Source organism: Eleutherodactylus coqui, chromosome 2, assembly GCF_035609145.1.
Source record: "Eleutherodactylus coqui strain aEleCoq1 chromosome 2, aEleCoq1.hap1, whole genome shotgun sequence".
NCBI classification, from domain to species: domain Eukaryota; kingdom Metazoa; phylum Chordata; class Amphibia; order Anura; family Eleutherodactylidae; genus Eleutherodactylus; species Eleutherodactylus coqui.
In genome coordinates, this window is record NC_089838.1 from 207,649,272 (window position 1) to 207,670,300 (window position 21,029).

A 21,029-nucleotide genomic window follows, 5' to 3' on the forward strand; every position below is an offset into this window, starting at 1 on the left:
TCATCTATGTTATGAAATCAATGACTAATATGAAGCTCTTGAGAAAGAGGTTCAGCAGCTGCTGATGTTTGTATCATCAGGAATAATTTAAAGGATATCTGTCACCACGATTTAGCCTATAAATGAATCCCAGTAATAGCTTGGCGATGAGCTGAAGACTTGATTAAGATGTATGAGTGGAGAAAGCAAGAATCAGCTATAGAACATCTGACATCTCACTGCTGATCTGCATGTAGTGTGAGCAATGGGAAGACACTGATTTTGGGGGCATGACAGCAGTTTGAAATGAAAAGGGGTTTGAACGTACTCATCTCCACAACAACCATCTATTATTAGGGATTATTTCTAGGCTCGAATCATAGTGACAGACTTCTTTAACTAATCTATAAATGACAAAGTATATTCTCAATTGCCTCATCAGTGGCATGCTTCTGGTTTGCAACAGAATATTTAGCTCAAAATAGTTAAATGGATGTTCTGGCACTAAACTATTTACACCTTGTGCTCAGAATAGCAGAAATGGTGCAAGAGAAAAGTTTAGGGTGGAGCTCCCTTTGAAATTCATTAAAAAGCAACTCCGGTGAAAATACGGTTTTTCCCCCGGCACCCTCATAATTGTCAGGAGGATACCTCTACCTTTTCTAGGGCGAGAAACTCAAAAGCTCTTTAAATTAACCACTTTAATGTCTTTTCTGCAGTTGTTTCCTAACCTTTGGTAGAAGTCCTCCTGGAGTGCTTTCTCCTGGAACACTTGATGGATATCTATTGAGTCACTTGCTGAGGTTCATTCTGGTGGGAGGGTTGGTGCAGAGGTCAGGGGCAACTCACTGCCTAAGCCCCCTTTTGCTTCTAGGCATTAGTCCTACAGTGGCAGATGGCCCTAGATCACAGCATCACATAGCGTATTGGCAGTGGATTCTGGCAGTGCAGGGACTCCTGGGAAGGAAATCCCTACATCCTCTTCCTGGAAGCGCAGCTCCTTGCCCCTATGATAGTTTATGCAGGAGGGTGGGTCACCATGGTGGGCGTGCAGGCTGCATCACTTCTGCTGGAAGTGGGGTGGCAGTCATCTTTGAGTCCTGCTTGTTGCTCTATGTGGGACTATGACAAAATTATGTTTTCTATGTAAAATATACTGGAGGTACACGCGGTAGTTCTAGCCCACTGTAGGAGCTTCTCTCCCTGCACTAGTGATACCATGGAGCTTGCAAAGGCTAAGACAGAATTCATGGAGAGGGACAGTTTAATTATCATTGCCTTCTATATTCACCTAAATAAGCTACAGACCATAAATATACAGTCAGAAAGTAAAGCTATGATCTCCTCTATTATAACTGTGTAATCCATGTAATAGCATCACACACACTAAGAATCTGACTCGAAAATGATTAAACAACCCTCAACTAAATCTAATTGATTGATCACATGACTATGTGAAGGAAAAAGTGGCTAGGAGTCTCAGACAGAAAGAAATAACTAACCAAGGTAACACTAATACCCTTTGTACACATGGGGAGCTGTTGCACAAATGATGCCTGGCTTCTTGCCCCAGTGATGCTTGCTCCTTTGTTATTACACAGGATTGTTGGCATCGCTCACAGCGCTGCCGGAATGGAGGAGGAGCGGGCTAGGGAGCGTTCTCCCCATGTCCGCCTACATTCACTGTAAGTAGACAGGCGTTCAAAATTGAGTGACTGCTGTTTACACTGAATGGCACATAGTTCAGTTTATCCTGCCATAGCGGGAATTTGAACGATTCTGAATAATAATTATCACACGTAAATGGGCCATAATTCACATATACTGAGTGGAGAGCTACATAATGAATGAATGAAATAAAAAAAAAAAAATCACCCTTTAATGCAAAGATAGTTGTGGAACTATTTATGGAAGTAGTGCCAGTCCAGGAGTATGCCACATTTATAGAAGGTGAGCATAATGATAGTGAGAATGAAAAAATGGTATGTATAAAGTATGCAAAAAGTGCCTCAGGGTGTACACTGGGCTTATTAACAATAATTAACACTAAAATTACCCAATGCACTAGAAATACCCCGGTTGAATACCCTCATTAAAATCTCGATCACTTCCTGGTTAAGGGTTTAATCCTCCTCCACGAAGAGATGGCTGTGATTGATTCTTGAAGCGCTGCATTGATTGGCTGAGCAGTGCTCGAAGAACCAATCACAGCCGCAGCTCAACCAATACTTAAATCCCACCTCCACAATGCGATGGCTATGATTGTTGCTTTAAGCACTGCATTGATTGGCTGAGCAGGGCTTGAAGAACCAATCAGTCACAGCTAAGTCAATTCATAAATCCTGGCTCCATGAAGCGATGGCTGTGACTGGTTCTTCGAGTGCTGCTTAGCCAATCAATGCAGCGCTCGAAGAACCAATCACAGCAATCGCTTTGTGGAGGCGGGATTTATGAATCCCGTAACCAGTAAGCAATCCTGTGTGGGCGGCTGAGGACTACGTGATCCACTCCAGGGCTCTGGAGAGCAGCGGGAAGGACCTGTACTGAGCCTGCTAGGTAAGTAACTCAGCTGACCTGCATTAAAATAAGACATTCCCTGAAAATAAGCCCTAGTGTGTCATTTGGGCTAAAAAATAATAGAAGACCCTATCTTATTTTGGAGGAAACACAGTATATAAGATGTCAGTGTTTTTTGCCCTTAAGGCAAATTTGGTATTAAAAACTGGTATGCGGCACAACTTTCCAGTTGAAGCAGACTTGAAGAACAGGAAGAACACACCTAAATTCTTTTATATTGAATATCTAGCCAGCAATAAAAACATGTTTCAGGGCAATAAGCCCCTTCTTCAGCTATGCTGGAGGATACACTGATATATATGAGTAACAAACAAACAACTTTATAAAAAGGATGTAAGTGAAATAAAGATGAAAAGGAACAATAAAGGAGAAAAAAATGCAAATATAAAAAAGATATAACTATCAGGCATAAAAAAACGGAATAAAAAACCTTAGTACAAGCATGAAACTGAATATCAAGAACTTGATGTTCGTATGCTTTATAGATCAGATAGCAAGTCACAATGGACCTCACAATGGTCCTCAAAGCCATCAAAAATTAATTTGAGCCATCTATTTTACTGGTTAGTTTTTATAAAAGTAACTTAAAAGTTTAGTGTTTTTGAGAAGCACATTAGGGCAGTGCATGGGACGACAAACAGGACTGTTAATATTGTTCCTATTTTTATATATTTTACTGTAAACATCCCACGTCCTTTGAGACCACAGACTGATTTGGCATTATATAGCTGCTGTTTGAATTTTAAAAAATGTAAAATCTGTTTTCATTCGCTCAGTTGTGTTCAACAAAATAAAGATTAGTGATGCCCAATTGGTAGTCCAGTTGGTCTGCATGTAACCTTGAAACCTAGAGGGCGGATGCTTTCATAATATTGATAAGCACAAGCCCTTCTGTACTCCAAGTGCTCTATATTATCACAGAAAGTGAGTTTATCTTTGCTGTTAATGGCGTAAGAACGCTAGACATTTCCCAGCACACTGTTTTTCGACATACAGGCGCACTGTGTCTGTCTCACATGGGGGCACTGTATATCTCTCTTCTCACTGTTAGGCTGCTTTCACATGGGAGACAATCACACGTGAGATTTGCGCGTTGCGAGCAATGGGAGAATTCTGCAATCCTCTGCCTAGGCTGTGACAGCCACGGCAGGGGGAATCCTTTCATGCTTGGCAGGGGAATCCCTTTAGCCATGGCAGGGGGAATCCTTCAGGATGAAGTGATTCACCGTAGTGATGCAAGGCTGTTTTCACATGAAAACGCCTCGCATTGACGGGGATTTCACATGGTGGAAAGTGCAATAATAGACCGTGATTCTCGGCCTGATATCGCCTAGTGTGCAAATTTTAAATCCTCAGCATGATAACATTCTCTGTGAATTTTGAGTGCGGATAGCACCACTTCAAATGATGGGTTAAAATCTGCATCAAAGCCAATGCTGTAACCAATGCAGACATGTGAACAGGCCCTGCGTGAATAAATGGATAGCTACTAGGGATGAGCGAGTATACTCGCTAAAGCACTACTCGCTCGAGTAATGTGCCTTAGCCGAGTATCTCCCTGCTCGTCCCTGAAGATTCGAGAGCCGCTGCAGCTGACAGGTGAGTCACGGCAGGGAGCAGGGGAGAGCGGGCGGGAGAGAGGGAGAGAGAGATCTCCCCTCCGTTCCTCTCCGCTCTCCCCCGCAGTTCAGGCTCAGCAGAAAGTCTTCAGTGATTATGATAAGTCTACCTAACAACTCTTATTTTTTAATTTGCACCATATTTGTTGTTCCATATTTTATACCAATATAGTTATATGTAAATATCATACAAAATGCTAATATGTTAACATGCGTGTTGGAACACCTGCCCATGTCTCACCTCCCTCAGAGGTTCACTCAACTCGCCAAGAATACTTTCTTCATCAAACATTTTTCCTTGGTAGCGGTGTTCATAATAATCATGGATCCGCTGGCGCATATCAGCTGGGAGCTTGTGAAATGACATGTACTGTTCCACTTGTTTGTACTGAAAGTAAAGAGAAAACATACACATCTAAGATACTAGATAGCAGATTGTCCTTTTGACAGATTTTAAAATTAATCAGTAACATTTCATTATATGCTTAGGCACAGCATGCCACCTTCATTCCAATTAGTGGCTCGTATTTATTTTAGGTAGCTTCTGATGAAGAGAAAACACCAGATTTTGAAATGTCTTAAGAAAGCCGTGATATTTAACCCTTTCCAATCCAATTTGTATCCTTGTTTTCCTAAGGGGCTTACTCTTTTTCAGCTGTTATACAATGGCGCTATCTGCTGGCTAAAGCCAGTACTGCATGAGGTGACATGGATAGGCTCCGACAGCAGAGAGGCTGGCAATATACAGTAAGAGAACCCCGACGGACGTCTTCCAACATTGGAGCTGTACAGCCTTAAAACATAATGTCTTGAGACGTCAGACAGTGGATTGAAAAGGGTTAAGGATGGTACTGGCATTATCCATTCAATGCCATTAAAAGAAATTATGTATATATTTTTTTGTTCCTCCATTCTAATCCAAACAAGAAAATTCCATGTTTTGTCAGCAACTACACAAAGGTCTGCTTTGCACTGTAAATAATATCTGCTATACCATAATGTATAGGAAATGCATTTTTATACTGAGAATTAAGTGTTTAAGCATAGTGTTGAATATTTTGCAGTATATTGAAGCTTATGGATCACCAGAAAAGTATGAATTCATCACACAAATGAAATATACAGTAACAATCAGATTAGTCTACCATATATCCTACTGCACATCGTCAAATCACATTGAAAGGTAAGAAAATAGCGGCTAACAATAACACGTTAACCTTCAATGGTTCCTTCTAGTTAAAACCTAAATAAAACTGAAACTAGAAACTAGTTAGTAAAATTCAATAGAACCTCAAATCAAAATCTATGCACAAAAATTGGCACTGTTGCAGGGTACACAGAGAAGCATGTTGGGCGGTGTGTTGTGCATGTGTGCCTCATGCCCTGTCCGGAGTGTAGCTCCGAGAGGTTGGCAAGGCATGTGCCCCTGGGAGCTGCTTAGCTATGCCACTGGCATAGAGATGTTGTAGAGTTAAAGACTAAGTGAAATAGATCTGAGTAGGGATAATGTGTTATGTGGAAATAATATATAGCACCTTTTGCTACTTATATCCCTAAGCTTTGTTGCACTCTGATATGAGGACAATATGCTGCACAACTACTAAGATATATATTGAGTTTTTTTCTGCTAATTTCTATTTGGGTACAATTGGCTATATGACTCTTCTCTGTGGTTGCATCCAAGCAGTACCAATATAATTGTTTTATGGTCTGTTGGTCGCTTGCAGATGTATAGGTTGCTGTGTGAGGTTATCCGGAAAAATTCGTACCATGCAGTTCCCAAAAGCAGTCTCTGGGTGGTGGTATGTGATCTTTGAAAGTAGCAGATTTCCTTCTAGCTAAATATAGCTATAGAGGAAGGGTTCTCAGACACCGTGCATTTATGTATTCCTGCATGTATCAACAGATTAGAGCACATCATTTAGTCAGCTCTGAAGCTAGCAGTAGACCAAGGGAATCCCAGACTAACCTGCTCTGTATGGTTTGATACTGAGATCCAGCACTGGTCTCTGTTTCATACCATCTTACTTGGCACCTCTTCCAGCCATGTTAGGGACAAGCCCAGAGAGTGAATTATGTGTCATCAATGTTCCTTCACACTCTTCCCTAAGGACTCAGAGAGACGAGCGGTTTTTTTCATGCAAGAATAGGGGAGTGAAAAAGAAACTCAACCAGCATGTATAAAAAACACGTGACAGAAAGCTTCAGACACGTTTTTAATCCGCACTTGTGCGATCACCTGATAAAATTCGCACATAAATAGTGCGGCCCCATTGAAAGCAATGGGAGAGGATCGCTATCCCCTGCTGCGGCTGTGACAGGGAAATTCCTTCATCCCTGCGGGAAGTAACAGCTGTGGCAAAGGAGCACGATTCTATCCTATTGTTTTCAATGGATCCGGCACTGCTGCCGCCCCATTGAAAGCAATGGAATTAAGGCAACCCTCTCAGAGGTTTTCGGGGGGGGGGGGGGGGGGGCTTGAGATATAAGGCCCACCCCGAAAATAACCCCTAGAAGCAGGAAGAAAAAAACTTATATTTATACATCACCTAGAAGCACTGTACTGGAGGCACTGCCTCCGATTGGCTGAGCACTTTTACCAATCACAGCCATTGACAAATCACAGCACTTCCAGGAGGCAGGGTTTTTTAAATCCCTGGCCAGAAGAAAATGAAGAAGAGTACCGCGGACCAGGGGAGAAGACACGCCGGAGCTGACAGCACTTCTAGGTGATGTCTTTTTTTTTCTTTTCCCTACAGCTAGGTCTTATTCAAGGGCTTTGACAGTAGGATTTTCTTCTGTCAAAGCTGCATTGCTTTGCACGAAAACCGCGTTTTAGTGTAAATCGAAAAACGCTGCCCTATCCTTTGCAGCTGCGAATTTTAAATGCTTGTAAAAAATGGACATGTGACCGCTTTCATTGGAAAGCATTGGCTCTAATAGATCCACTTTTAAAACGCACCTATACATGCCTGAAAAATTCGCTCGTCTGACCGAGCCCTAAAGCCTGTCCCCAGCAAAAGATATCACTGGGTGAGAAGGCACGGAATGGAGATTTAAGTCAGATTTTTCAGCATTGAAATGATGGACTGGCAATCCCAAGAAAATTTGTAAAAGAACAAAGCTTGCACCTGATGCCATAGATGCATATAAAGCTGACTGTAAAGTGTAAGTACACTGTCAATTTTTGACCTTTAGTACTTTGTAATCACAATGCAGCAGCAACCCTGCCTACCCACAGCGGCTGGCAAGATCAAGCAGCCATTGGCTGCTACTGGTGCAGGGTTGCAGTTGCATTGTGGTTAATACTATTTTGGCCTGCACCCTAATAACAAACACTAGTATTTTTACAGTATTCATTTTACAATTTAATTGTATAAATACCCTTCTTTAAAAGATTCAAGGCCCTAGAGGGAGTTGTCGCTTTGCTGCAAAACGCAGCATGCAGTTACATCTCAAGCAGATATTAGATGAACGGTCTTGCCACCTGAAGCCCTACAAGTGGTTCCATTCTCATCCTACAAAAAGTCTCTCAGAGGCTACTTGTGTGTAGTGACCTCTTTTTCCACTTATGTAGAGCTTGTTGACCACTAGACGTGCCTCTACAATGCAATCAAAGAGATTTCACCCAGTTACCAGAGTCTGAGAAGGGCACATTATTGGAATGTGAGAAGTTGGATAGTTGTATTGATGAATTGCCGTCACCTGGGCTGTTCTGATCAGACTGTCAGAAGGTGTTGAGACCAATGGATGAGCAAGGGCACGCACATAGGGTGACTGGGCTCAGGATGCACTCAACAGACACCAGTAAAGAGGATTGCCTGATCATCCAACAAGTACAAGCAGCTCTAACAAACGTTGTCGAACATTCAGAGACAAGTAGCACCATCGTTGCAGGCCCCTATGTCTGTCGGAACCATTTCCATGCACTTGGCTGAAGGACATTTGGTGTCACAGTTTCCATTACATGTACTGCATTTGACATCCACCCATGTCACCTCCGTTTGCAGTGGTGTCGTGAACGGCAAAACTGGACTGCAACGGAGTGGCACTGGGTTGTCTTCAGCAACAAATCCAGGTTTAGTTTGGGCACTGATAATGTTCATGTTCGTGTCTGGAGACCTCGGGGTGAGTGGTTCAATTGTGCCTTTGATGTGGAGCGGCACACTGCCCTTTGCTGGTGTGATAGTCTAGGGGGCCATCACATACAACAGTCGGTCACCGTTAGTAGTGGTACGAGGGACAATGACAGCTCAGCTATATGTTCAGGACATCCTGCAGCCACGTGTGTTCCTCTCATGGCGGCTTCCAAAAGGCATACTCCAGCAGGATAATTCTTGGCTGCACACAGTAAGGGTGTCACAGGAATGTCCCCACAACATTGTCACACTTCTATGGCTGCCCAGTTTATCGCCAATAGAACATGTATGAGAACATCTAGGATGCTAACTTCGACAGTCTGCAATCTAGAGGCTCAGTTACAGCAAATGTGGACCGAAATGGAAGGATATCACATGGAACCTGTATGCCTCTATACCTGGCCATATCACATCTTACATCCAAGCTAGAGGCAGCACAACAGGGTACTAGAGCCTCCCTTTAAGTGTTCAGTTTTCCACAATAAATTATCCTTTTGCTCTGATATTTTAATCCCTTATATCAACATTACAATCACACGTATTAGGGCGAGCACCCACTGGCGTTTGCGTTCTCCGCGGGAAAAAAACGCAGCGTTAATTTCCGTTAATTTCCATTGACATTCATGGGTGCATTAGGAGAAAAATAGGGACACATATGCAACTGACAGTTCCTATGTTAAAAACGCAAACGCAACGCAAAAAAAACGCCAGTGGACAGGAACACATGTTATCTCTATGCCTGTGCAGGAAAAACGCAAAACGCAAAACGCAGGTAAAAAAACGCCAGTGGGTGCTCGCCCTAAAGCTTTACTCGATTCTGCCAACTCCTCCTAGGTGCTTGATTTTATTTTACAGTGATTGTACATGAGTTGCTGCATTTTTTCAAAATTGTGGCAAAATTCATTGAGAAGTGAATGGAGAGGTGGTCACACATGAGCACTAGTACTCCATTCACATGGGGTATACTGAGTGCGCTGTTCTCAGGATCCCTGTGGGTCCCAGAGGCTAGACCTCCAGCAATCAGACATTAATCATTTATCCTCTGGACAGATGATAAATGCCCTTAGTGTGAAAACCCCTTTAAGTAAATTCACCCTAAAGGCATGCTTGCACTAGCTTTTTCAGACATGCATGTGGCAGTTTAATGTGTGGCAGAACTTTGAGGATGAGCTTTGCAGTTGTGCCACCAATTTTCATGTGAAATCTCATGCGGATATAGTTTTAGTCAATAGGGAAAATTCACATGTGAATTCCTTTTTTCTGCAATGGGGACTGAAAAATCTGTGTGCAGAAAAATCAGTGTCATATGGACTATAGCAGGGATTTTCAGAGCATGTAATCGAATTTTAAAATGGTGCAGATTTCACTCTGATGGTAAAATGTGATTGTTCCCAGCAAGAGAAACCACGTCATCTTGTAGATATGATACCTTATAATGGCTAACACATAAATACATGTTGTTATAGCGAGCTTGCGAACCTCTCGGGCTCTTTATCAGCCTAAAATGGAATAGATCTGAAGAGGCATGAATATTTATACACACTTATGACACACATACTTATGACAAGGCACAGACATGGATGGGATTGGTTTGCACTTAAAAGGAATACTGCAACAGCAAACAAACTTTTTTGACTAGGCACTGATCAGGGAGTGAAAGTTTTAAGGTCCCTGAATTACTGTTAGGGGGTCGTCAGACCAGGAATGCTGCAAGCGGTACACAAACATTTTTAACTAGACACTGATAAGGTAGTGAAAGTTTATGGTCCCACAATTACTGTTGATGGGGGTTTTCACCAGGCCAGCAGTCTATAGATGTCTCATACCTGCCATTCACCCATAAATCCTCATGAATAATTTAAATCACTGTTCAGCATGTCAAAAGTTGTTATAAATTTATATTCCCAAATTCTTCTATGGTTTTGTAACTTGAAACCACCCTTCAATATCAAAACTCTCATATCTCCTATGTTATGTCGATGGTTAGAAAAGTGCTTGGCCACAGGTAATTCTCTCTCTCTATGATTAATTGTATGGCGATACATAAAGACCCCCAACAGGACATTTACTGCACATGATCAGGAATACAATATTGGATGTGGAAAATGTGAATGTCCCAGGGATTTTATAGTCCTGCTGTGTGTTGGGGATCCGTATCCTGCCCGCAGTCAGTATATGTGAGCAGGTCCTGCAGCTCCTTATATTGCAGGGATAAGTTCCTTTTTGCGTGTCAGAGGGCAATGCACTCCTGATTATAAAGTTCCTCAAATTTGGAGGTTACCTGTAACACAGGAGCAGAGGGTCCGGGAATATAATTTTCAGATGGTCATCCTTTTGTAGGGTATGGTGGAGTTTCTTTGCGGTTGTCCTCAGTATCTCTAGTTGCAAATTGTAGGTCACTACTAGAGGCACACGATTGTTTCTTTCTTTCTCCTTGTATTGGAGTAGTTCATTTTTAGGTATCCTGGTGTCTCTGGTGATTTGGTCATCAATTGCGGTGGGATGGTAGCCCTGATTTAAAAATGTTCTTTTAAGATGGTATAAATGTTCCTCTCTGTCTGTTGGGTTGGAACAGATCCGGTTGTATCTGATGGCCTGGCTGTAGACAATGGACTTTTTGATGTGTTTAGGGTGGAAGCTGTCCCATCTGCGTTATGTGGGACGATCAATCGGTTTTCGGCATAGGGATGTCTGTATTGAGTTGTTTGAAATCTTTATGGTGGTGTCCAAAAAGTTGATTTTAGTATAGGAGTAGCTTAATGTGAGGTTTATGGTGGGGTGGAATGCATTGAATCTCTCATGGAATTTTATTAGTTCTTGTTCGGTGTTGGTCCAGATGATTATGATGTCATCAATGTAGCGGAAGTAGGCCAATGGTTTCCTGGGGCAGGAGGCCAGAAAGTCACTCTCCAGTTTTGCCATAAAGAGGTTGGCATATTGCGGTGCCATTTTACTGCCCATAACGGTCCCAGTTAGTTGGAGGAATATCTCTTTGCCAAAGGAGAAATAATTGTGTGTGAGGATGAATCTTGTGAGTTGTAACACGGATTCAGAGGCAACCCCATTGGCCTCGAGGTGTGCCTGGCAGGTGGTCAGTCCATCTTCGTGTGGGATGTTGGAGTATAACGACTCCACATCCATAGTGGCCAGGATTGCACCATTGGGGAAGGGACCTACGGTTGACAGTTTGTTCAGCAGGTCCGTGTTGTCTTGCAAGTAGCTGGTTGTGTTTCTCACCAGTGGTTTGAGGACGCCTTCCACTCATCCTGAGATTTCTTCAGTGAGAGTTCCCACACCTGAGATAATTGGCCTCCCCTGGGTTGCCAGCTTTGTGTAGTTTGGGAAGCATGTAGAATGTTCCAACCTTGGGGTTCTCCGGTATCAAATCCAGAAGTTTTGTGGAGCCAACAGACAGGCTTCTGATGACCCTTCTCAATTCCCTTACATATTTTTGAGTTGGGTCTTTATCCAGTTTAGTGTGGTATCTGGTGTCTGTCAGCTGTCTGTCTGCTTCTTTCTTGTAGTCTGACGTATTCATGAGGACTATAGCACCACCCTTATCTACAGGCTTAATGGTGATTTCCTTGTTGCTTTTAAGTGCATAGATGGCCCTTCTTTCCTGCATATTGATATTGAATGTTTCCCTTCCATGCTTCTCAAGTATAGTAGATTGCACCATATTTCTAAAGGAGTTTATGTATTTGTCCAAAGTGGGATTGCGGCCAGGAGGGGGTGTCCAATCAGATTTTTTTTGGGCCCCAAGTTCCTCCTGTGTTTGTGTGCTTGAAAGTCCGGTGTCCTCTTTATCATGAAAGAATTCTTTCAGTCTTAGCCTTCTGAAATATTCCTCCATGTCGCTACAGAGTTCTGTTTTGTCAAGCGTTTTAGTGGGACAGAATGAAAGTCATCGATGTCCATAGAACGGGCTCGTTTATCGCTAAATTCAGTATCTGTGAGGATTTTTGCAATTTTCTCGGCTATGCTGAAGCTTTCTGGAATGGTAGTGTTGTGGAGGGAGCAGTGTATCCTGTAATTCTTCTCCAACAGCTCCTGTACTGCACTGGATTTAAATGCTGCCGAAAGGGTTTTGTTTTTCCTTATAAATGCAATTCGCACCAAACCGTCCCATTCCTGAAAGTTTATGGGAGGAGGAGGATTTCTGGGCTCTATTCTAACAACGCTGGATTCCACTTTTGGAGGAGGACGGAAGTTGTTCTTTCCAACCTTCATGAGGTGGTCTACACGAGCCAGCAGCTGGGTGTTAATAGACAGGCGGCAGTACAGCTTGTCTCCTGGCTTGGCCACCAGCCGCATTGCAAACTCTCTCTGAAACATCAGCACTGCACATCTGAAGAATGGTCTGTGAAGAAGCAGCTTGAAAACAAATGGAGAGGAGATCCGGTAAGGTAAATTGGCCACGCACAGGTCAAAAAACGGAAGATCAGTCTTCAACACATCACCAACCAGGATCTGAAGTTTACTCGCCATCGGTGTGCTCTGGACTCTCTTCTGAAGCTCAGCAATTAGTCGGGTATCAAGTTCACAAGCAACAACCCTTTTTGCTTTCTCTAATAACTTAACGGTCATGTTTCCGGTACCGGGACCAACCTCCAAAACCACATCTGTGGGTCGTATGACAGCCTTATCGATGATGCTGTTGACGATGAGGGGGTTTTTCAGGATGTGCTGGCCAATGCCGGTATTGAACATAACCCCCTGGCTCCTGCCCTCCTGTTGCTGCTTCTTACGGCTCCTCTTCTCAGACTTCACTTTCGGCATCTTGCCTACTGTCCTCGGACTGCACAGCACCAACGTGCAAACTTCTGGCTGGCGCAGAACAGTGACCAGCTGAATTTACCTTTGTCAGTGTCTGGTTGGGGGTTCTGTTCCATCCTGCCAGGCTCGGGGGGGTTTCTGATTGGTGTTTGAGTACAGGCCTGCTCTGAGTCAAAGTCTTTGGATTTTTTTTTTCCTTTTTCTTAATAAGGCAGCATCGTAGTGTTGTGTAAAACTGTTGCATTTCCAGGTTCACGTCCTCTGTAAGTGTATTCCTTAAAGATTGTATCTCCACAGGGGCCCTATTCTTGTTGATGTAGAAGACGTGGATAAGGTGGTTCCGCAGTCTCTCAGAAGTCCTGTAGCAAAAACGTTGTGCATAACGAGTATTTTAAGTGTACAGAGTGGGATTCTTCACGTAAAGTCCTTTGGGAATTAGATGTTCCTTCTTGCATCTGGTTAAAAAGAAAATGTTGCTGTCCAGTTGTGCCAACTTCTTCAGAAAATATTTCAGTTCCATTCTTGTACGGTACATTCTGGTATCCTCCATTAGGTATAATGAAAACAAAGGTTTGGTACCATGTTAGCTAGTAGAGCAAAATGTGATTGTTTCCAGTAAGAGAAACCACATAATCTGGTAGATATGATACCTTTTAATGGCTAACAAAAATACATGATTTAATAGCGAGCTTGCGAACCTCTCGGGCTCTTCGTCAGGCTAAAAATGGAATAGATCTGAAGAGGCATGAATATTTATACTCACTTATGATACACATACTTACGACAAGGCACAGACATGGATGGGATTGCTTTGCACTTAAAAGGAATACTGCAACAGAAAACAAACTTTTTTGACTAGGCACTGATCAGGGAGTGAAAGTTTTATGGTCCCTGAATTACTGTTAGGGGGGTCGTCAGGCCAGGAATGCTGCAAGAGGTTCACAAACACTCTGATGGTAGTGATGTCAGGAGAGAGGCAGAGTACAGACAGCCGGGAGTCTGGCGGAGAGAGCTGACAGCAGTCACTGCCTAGTACTACAGTCCTGGTATCTATGTTTTCCACACTCTGAGCATGCTCGGAGTGTGAGTGTAGTGCAATGGTTAATAACCCAAATATAAACCTGCTGTCTTTTAAAGGAGTTTTCCAGGTCTGACTAATGATGGCCTATCCTCAGAAATTCAATGGAAGCTATGCCTGCATTACCAACCCAGGTAGTTGCAATGTGTATGCAGCTATCAGCTTCCAGGTTTCTACACACTGACAGGGTGCCAGGTAACAGCTAATTGCCAGGGGTCCATGGTGGTGGATCCTGGCAATTATTCATGACCCAGCCTTAGGATAGATCATCAATAGTTCAGACCTGAACACCCCCTTTTTAGTCAGTGGCAATTCATTGCTCTCCTAAAAAGAAGTATGTGGGCAAAAAAAAGGGCATTTCTATAATAAAGTAATCTGAGGCTGCAAGCTTAAGCAGAAATTGCTGTGTGTTGTGAATAATTAATGTATAAGTATCTTAAAACTATAACTTGCATACAATATTTCAGTTTCTACCTAAGGCAGCAAAATAGCTAAACATATCACTGTGCAGTAATTAAAATGCATATTGTTTCAATGATCTGCGACATTTTAATTTTTTTACTTCAAAGTTATTATAAAATGATATGATGCATGCAAAAGTTCCTCTCCACTCTAAGTGCATTCAATCATTACTCTTGGAAATATCTACATAAATACAGATGAATACATATGAACAGTTTCATTCAAAGTTAATCTACCTATTCCACACTAAACAACAGTTCATGACAGCTTTTATGGGGTTTTAAATAGAGTAAATGAGAACTATTTAGAGAGAGTGATCATTTAAAGAGACCATGTACCTTTTCCTGATATTGGCGCCGTGACGAATCTAGGGACTGGATAAGTGCGGTAGCATGACCAATAAACATGGCATAGCAAGTGGCACCAACAATCATACTCAGCATAGTAAGCCAGACATCTGACATGCCCACTGGCGCCTGCTGCCCATACCCGATGCACAACATGTGACTCATGGCTTTGAAAAGAGCATAGGAATATTGCTTTCCCCAAGAGGCATTCTGTAACAGAAAGAAAAGAAAAATGTTTTCCACTTGTAACATCACAAACTAAACAGAATTGGAATGTGCAACGTCAGCTGTCTTAAGATAAAAGGTGTTATTCATCATAGTGCTATTGTCATGTAGTGAATGAGTTCATGCTTGACTAGACACAGAAGTCATTTCAGTGTCTTGAAGTAAATGGCCTAAACTAAAACCCAGTCATAATTTTATCCGTAATATGCATTGATGGCATTTTGCTAAATGTGTTATCACTATCTAACCATTAAAGGTCCGAATGCCAGCTTTATGTGTGGATTTCTGCTGCAGATTTGCATATTGGCTGCTGCAGATCTGTAACGGATTAGCCTCACTCAGGCGGATTTCACCTAAAGAAGTAAAATAAAAAAGTTTGGTACTGTGTTAGCCAGTAGAGCAAAATGTGATAGTTCTCAGCAAAAGAAAAACCAAGTGATCTTGTAGATATGATACCTCTTAATGGCTAACCAAAATATATGATGTTATAGCGAGCTTTCGAATCTTCCTCAGGCATAATTAAAAATAGATTCAAAGAGGCATATATATACACACACATACATATGACAAGGCAGAGATATGATGTGATTAATTTGCACTTTACATCATGTCTCTGCCTTGTCATATGTATATGTGTATATCTTTGCCACTTTCGATCTATTTCATTATGCCTGAAGAAGAACCCTGAGTAGGTTGGAAAGCTTGCTGTAACATCATGTATTTTTGTTAGCCATTAAAAATTATCATATCTATAAAATTACTTGGTTTCTCTTGCTGAGAACAATCACATAAAAAAGTGGCATGTCACTTTTCTTCCACACGCTGATTTCCAATCCGTGTGTGGAAAAGGTTTGTATGGCACAGACTACAGATTTGATGTGGAATCAGAGTGGAATTCATGCAGATTCCTCATCAATTCTGCAAAATGTACTGTGTGAATACAGCCTTACAGTGTTTTTAACGGAGATTTAAACAAAACAAGTGTGAAGAATCACACTATACCTTTGTGTACATGCAATTGTGTTCCAAGATGTTGGCTACATTGGTTTCTAAGAAAAAACTAAGTTGGAGTTGAAGCGAGTCATTTCTGCCCTCTTTAAAGACGCCACTGAACAGCACTGATGAAGAAATAAACATTTGATACAAGATCACATTCCACAATCACAGAGATAGATTTAATGAACAGTAAATGCGAAAGAAGGGTTCTCCAACTGTAAGCGGCTGCCCAGAAAACTGAAAGAGCCACTTCGTGTTCTAGAAACTGAAAGCAGAAGTCTAGAGGAAAACCAGTTGTGCTTGACAGAGACGGCAGAATACTTTATGGAAAAAAGGGGATTATCACCTAAATGGACTAGATCTCTAGTAGGACGAAATTTGGTCTTTTTTTTTTGCCTTGTGATTCTTCCCATGGAAGCTTGAATACACGGCCTGAGTGGGTATTGAAATAAGGAACTTCCCCAAAATGAGTTAACAGCATACAGGTTGGTCTTAACTGAACTTTTACTTGAACTGGAGAATCTCTTTACATGAGGTTATGGCAATACTTGAATGTTACAACACAACCTCCACCCTCAAGGGTAAACAGTGGTACACAGATTTAGGAACAGTTCTCCAGCCAGAGGGGGCAATACTTCTCTACATAATAGCGACATGTGGCTGGCCCTTATCACTCAATCTAGTATTTCTGAAACCTCTATGCTAAAGAGGTTACATATCATCACAAAGCGGACCTCTCTCAAGCCATTACTTAACGACACTTAATCTGGGGGCCTTGTGGCACCACCCACCTCTTAGCTGTCCACAGCTCCGTGGCCTCTTGACACACTTGAGCCTTCCATGGGTTCCTTCAGGCTTGGGTCTGCAAACATACACTACTAGTCAGCGCTGTTGCCTGCATACTGCGTGCCCTAAATAGGAACGGTTAACCTTTTATCCACTTTGCAACGAAGCTCAGTGGGAACACTTGGCAACATACCATGTGTATGCTCAATGTTGTGGCTATGAATCACACCTCTCAGAAGCATTGCTACCATGGCTGGACCTCCCTATTGCCAGAGGCACATATAACGCTTCAAGGAAAGCCACTGCCAACAAAATTTACTATTAAAACACTCTAAATAACACAATACATGCATTACAGTGTATACACAACCCTACAGCAGTGTTGTCACACTAATAGTCATCATCAATAATGCTTCTTGAAGGGTTTGTGTCTTGGAAATAAAATAATAGTGACTTGAAAAAGACTGCAGAAGTCAGTCGAAGCGTTGTCTTTTCTTATGTGCAACTAAATAAAGGATATGGCACATTTTATGGGTCTGTGAGTATTTCACCTTTTTGACGCCCCAGGTGCGGTTTGAACTTTTGAATACATATGCTGGAAATTAAACAACATATAAACATATATGCACATGGTAATGTGTAAAAGCGTTAGGCAGGTATGGAAAAATGCTACAAAGTAAGAATTTTTTTCAAAATAGAAGGCGTCTGATTGAATCCAGATTTATTCTTCAGCAGGTCAACAACCTGAAACATACAACCAGTGTCATTAGGCACTATCTGCAGCATAAAGAAGAACAAGGAGTTCTGGAAGTGATGATATGGCCCCACAGAGACCTGATCTCGACATCATCCAGTTGGTCTGGGATTACAAGAAGAGAGAAGGATGTGAGCACGCCTACATCTGAAGAAGATCTGTGCTGAGTTCTCCAAGATGTTTGGAAGAACCTCCCTGCTAAGTTCCTTCAATAACTGTGTGCAAGTGTACCTAGAAGAACTGATAATGTTTTGAAGGCGAAGGGCCGTCATGCCAAATATTGATTTGATTTAGATTTCTCTGTGGGCCATTCACATTTTGTTAATTGACCAAAAAACTACTAACACTTCTATTTTTAAAAGCTTTCTTACTTTGCACCTTTTTTTCACACCTGCCTAAAACCTTTGCACTGTACTGTATATGTATGTAGATGGTCAGTGCCAGAAGAAAGGCCAATCTCTCCCACTTTACAGGCAGACAAAGAGGGAGTTTTAAAAAGTGATAACAGTATCTTAAGATATACGTCTGCATGTGAGCATATACCTGTACCTGGAGCTGTTGTTGCAGATCATTGTGGATGGTCATGATTTTAAGCATCACATGAATATAACAAAGATCCTACCAAGTTAATTTAACACTGTTCAGACTGCTTGAGCTCTCAATTATGGCTCGCTCACACAGGCGTATGCTTGCTGCATATTACATAGTGATAAAAGCCCATTGATTTACACTGGGCCATTCAGAACCGAGTTTTTCTCAGACAAGTACCGGTATTACAAACGTGAAAAAACCCGCAACATTTCCTATTTTGATGCATATTATGTGCAAAATATGCCCATTACAGGCTATGGGTGTTTAAAATGTGCAATAAATAGGCATGTTACATGTGTAGTTGCTGTGTACCACGTATGAAGTCCGTAAAACATACACACGTGATACACAGCAAACATACATGTGTGTGAGTAAGCCCTATATCTGTACCATTACAGAGAATATCATTTTCATTTTTCATACATATGATGTCACCAAATTCTGTTTTATTATAGTTAACTGTTTGCATGTACCTCCTATTGTATACTTCAGCCCATTTTTAAGAAGCACTAATAAAACAAACAACCAGAACCTTTCCGTATAAAATGCCAAGTTTTGGTGCCATCCTAATAATGCAAGGTCAAATTATTTCCTTTTTTCTGGCAGTATCAACTGAATATAATGAATTAAAGGGGTTGTCCCGAGGCAAACATCAAAATTTTACCTTAGCCCATTCCCCCTGTCACCCCCCTGGCATAAAATAGCAATTTAAAGCGGTTTTTAAACCGCTTGCTACTCACCGATCTGACGAAATATGAAGTTATAAAAATCTTCTCCCTAAGATGGCTGCCGGTCCTTTCCCAGGGATGCACCGCGGTTTTCTCCCATGGTGCACCGCGGGTTTTCTCCCATGGTGCACCATGGGCTCTGTGCGGTCCATTGCCGATTCCAGCCTCCTGATTGGCTGGAATCGGCACACGTGACGGGGCGGAGCTACGATGACGACGCGGTGACCAGCTCTCCGGCACGAGCGGCCCCATTCACCAGGCAGAAGCACGGACTGCGCAAGCGCGTCTAAAAACGCCAGAAGACATCAGAATTAGACGGAGCCATGGAGACGGGGACGCCAGCAACGGAGCAGGTAAGTGAATAACTTCTGTATGGCTCATATTTAATGCACGATGTATATTACAAAGTGCATTAATATGGCCATACAGAAGTGTATAACCCCACTTGCTGCCGCGAGACAACCCCTTTAAGAATTGGCTCTTATGGTGTCTATAGATAATGTAGCTATTGGCTGAATCTTGTAAGGATGACAGATATTCCACCTGACTCCCCAGTACTCATTTACGTTCGGCTTGGATGCGCATTTACATGGTTTCAATGGGTAGAAGGGAATAAACAGCTTCCAAACTCCTCTGATAGGAATAATAACAGAGGAACAGTTCAATGTAGTGTTATATGAAGAGATGGTCCAGAATCTGCAGTAACAATCTGAAATCCATGTATAAAGCACCTCATAGGCACATGTTATACTGGTTGCAATGTGTGAGGCTGCATTCCCACATAGCTAAAACCAATTTTGCCAACGTTATCTGCAAGACTGTGCATCCATTGGCTGCCACCGCCGGGCATGGCTTCAGCAGTGGGCGTTGTTTTGACTGTGTGGGAACACACGTGGGTTTACACAGGACAACTATAGTTTGGAGATTCGCTTGAATTAGTCGCTACTGCGAGTTGTTAGAGTAAAAACGAATGTTGTTCCTGTGTTTTTACAAAGCGATTGTTCGTATGTGAGTGCACGACTCTCTGCAAAGTTTATTGACTAGTTGTTGAAAGACAAATGATTGCCTGTTTACACGAGACTATAATTAATCAACCTGAGACTATTTTTAGGTGAAGTGAAACAAAGCAACTAGTGTACGAATTATCGCTTGTCCCCCTGTTGGTGGCCATATTTACATGAAACAACTATTGCTTATATTTGCTCAAATCAGTGATTATTCTTAAGAGAAAAGTTGTTCTGTGTTAAGGGCCCATTTACACTGACAGATGATCGCTTAGAAAATCGCTCAAACGACAGTTTGAGTGACAGTTTTGAGCAATCATCTTTGCATAACTCTTAACTAACTAATTAGCTACTTACAGAGTTAAATGCAGGCAGAGCAGGATACCGCTGACAGCTCCGAGAACAGCAGCTGTTTTGTATATGCAAACAGCTGCTTTGTTCTCAGATCTTTCAGCTGGTATCCTCCTAAGAAGTCCCAGCGGGATACCAGCTAAAAGAATGCTATCGACACCGCCCGCTGAGGAAATCAGTGTGCGGTGCTCATAACAGTCTTAGGTGATTTATAGCTTGCTAGACATCAGTGATGAACGAATAGTGCATGAACAGTGCACAATGGCCGCACGTTTAGACACAACAATTATCACTCAAAAGATGGCTTTTGAGCAAAATTTGAGCGATAATCATTGTGTCTAAATGGGCCTTTTTAGATGGCTAGCACAGATTATGTTAATGACTGACACCCTACTGCAAGAGAATACAAGCTCCATAAAGCATAGATCTGACAAGAAAGGGTTTCTACAATGCTTTACATTCAAGGTGTGTAATACTCTAGATTTACAATATGACATCTTCAGCATAGAAGCGGTTATTAAAGACCAAATCTGTTCATTAGGTGACTAAGTAAAATACTGCATAGATAGGATGCTGACCAATCCAGCTACTAGACCATTCATCCAAACTTTTTCTTA

At 42.0% G+C, this 21,029-nt stretch overlaps 1 protein-coding gene and 1 pseudogene across 1 annotated transcript in view; both read right to left on the reverse strand.

Annotated features, from left to right (window-relative positions):
- The window catches only part of HCN4 (hyperpolarization activated cyclic nucleotide gated potassium channel 4), a 125,271-nt gene that overhangs the window by 12,507 nt on the left and 91,735 nt on the right, over positions 1–21,029 (reverse strand). The window contains exons 4-5 of the mRNA XM_066589945.1: positions 14,969–15,187; positions 4,417–4,563 (exon numbers count right to left, since the gene is read on the reverse strand). Of these exons, the coding sequence (XP_066446042.1) occupies positions 4,417–4,563; positions 14,969–15,187 (366 nt within the window). The remainder of the gene's footprint in view (positions 1–4,416; positions 4,564–14,968; positions 15,188–21,029) is intronic.
- Positions 12,143–13,128, reverse strand: LOC136613164 (probable dimethyladenosine transferase pseudogene; annotated as a pseudogene).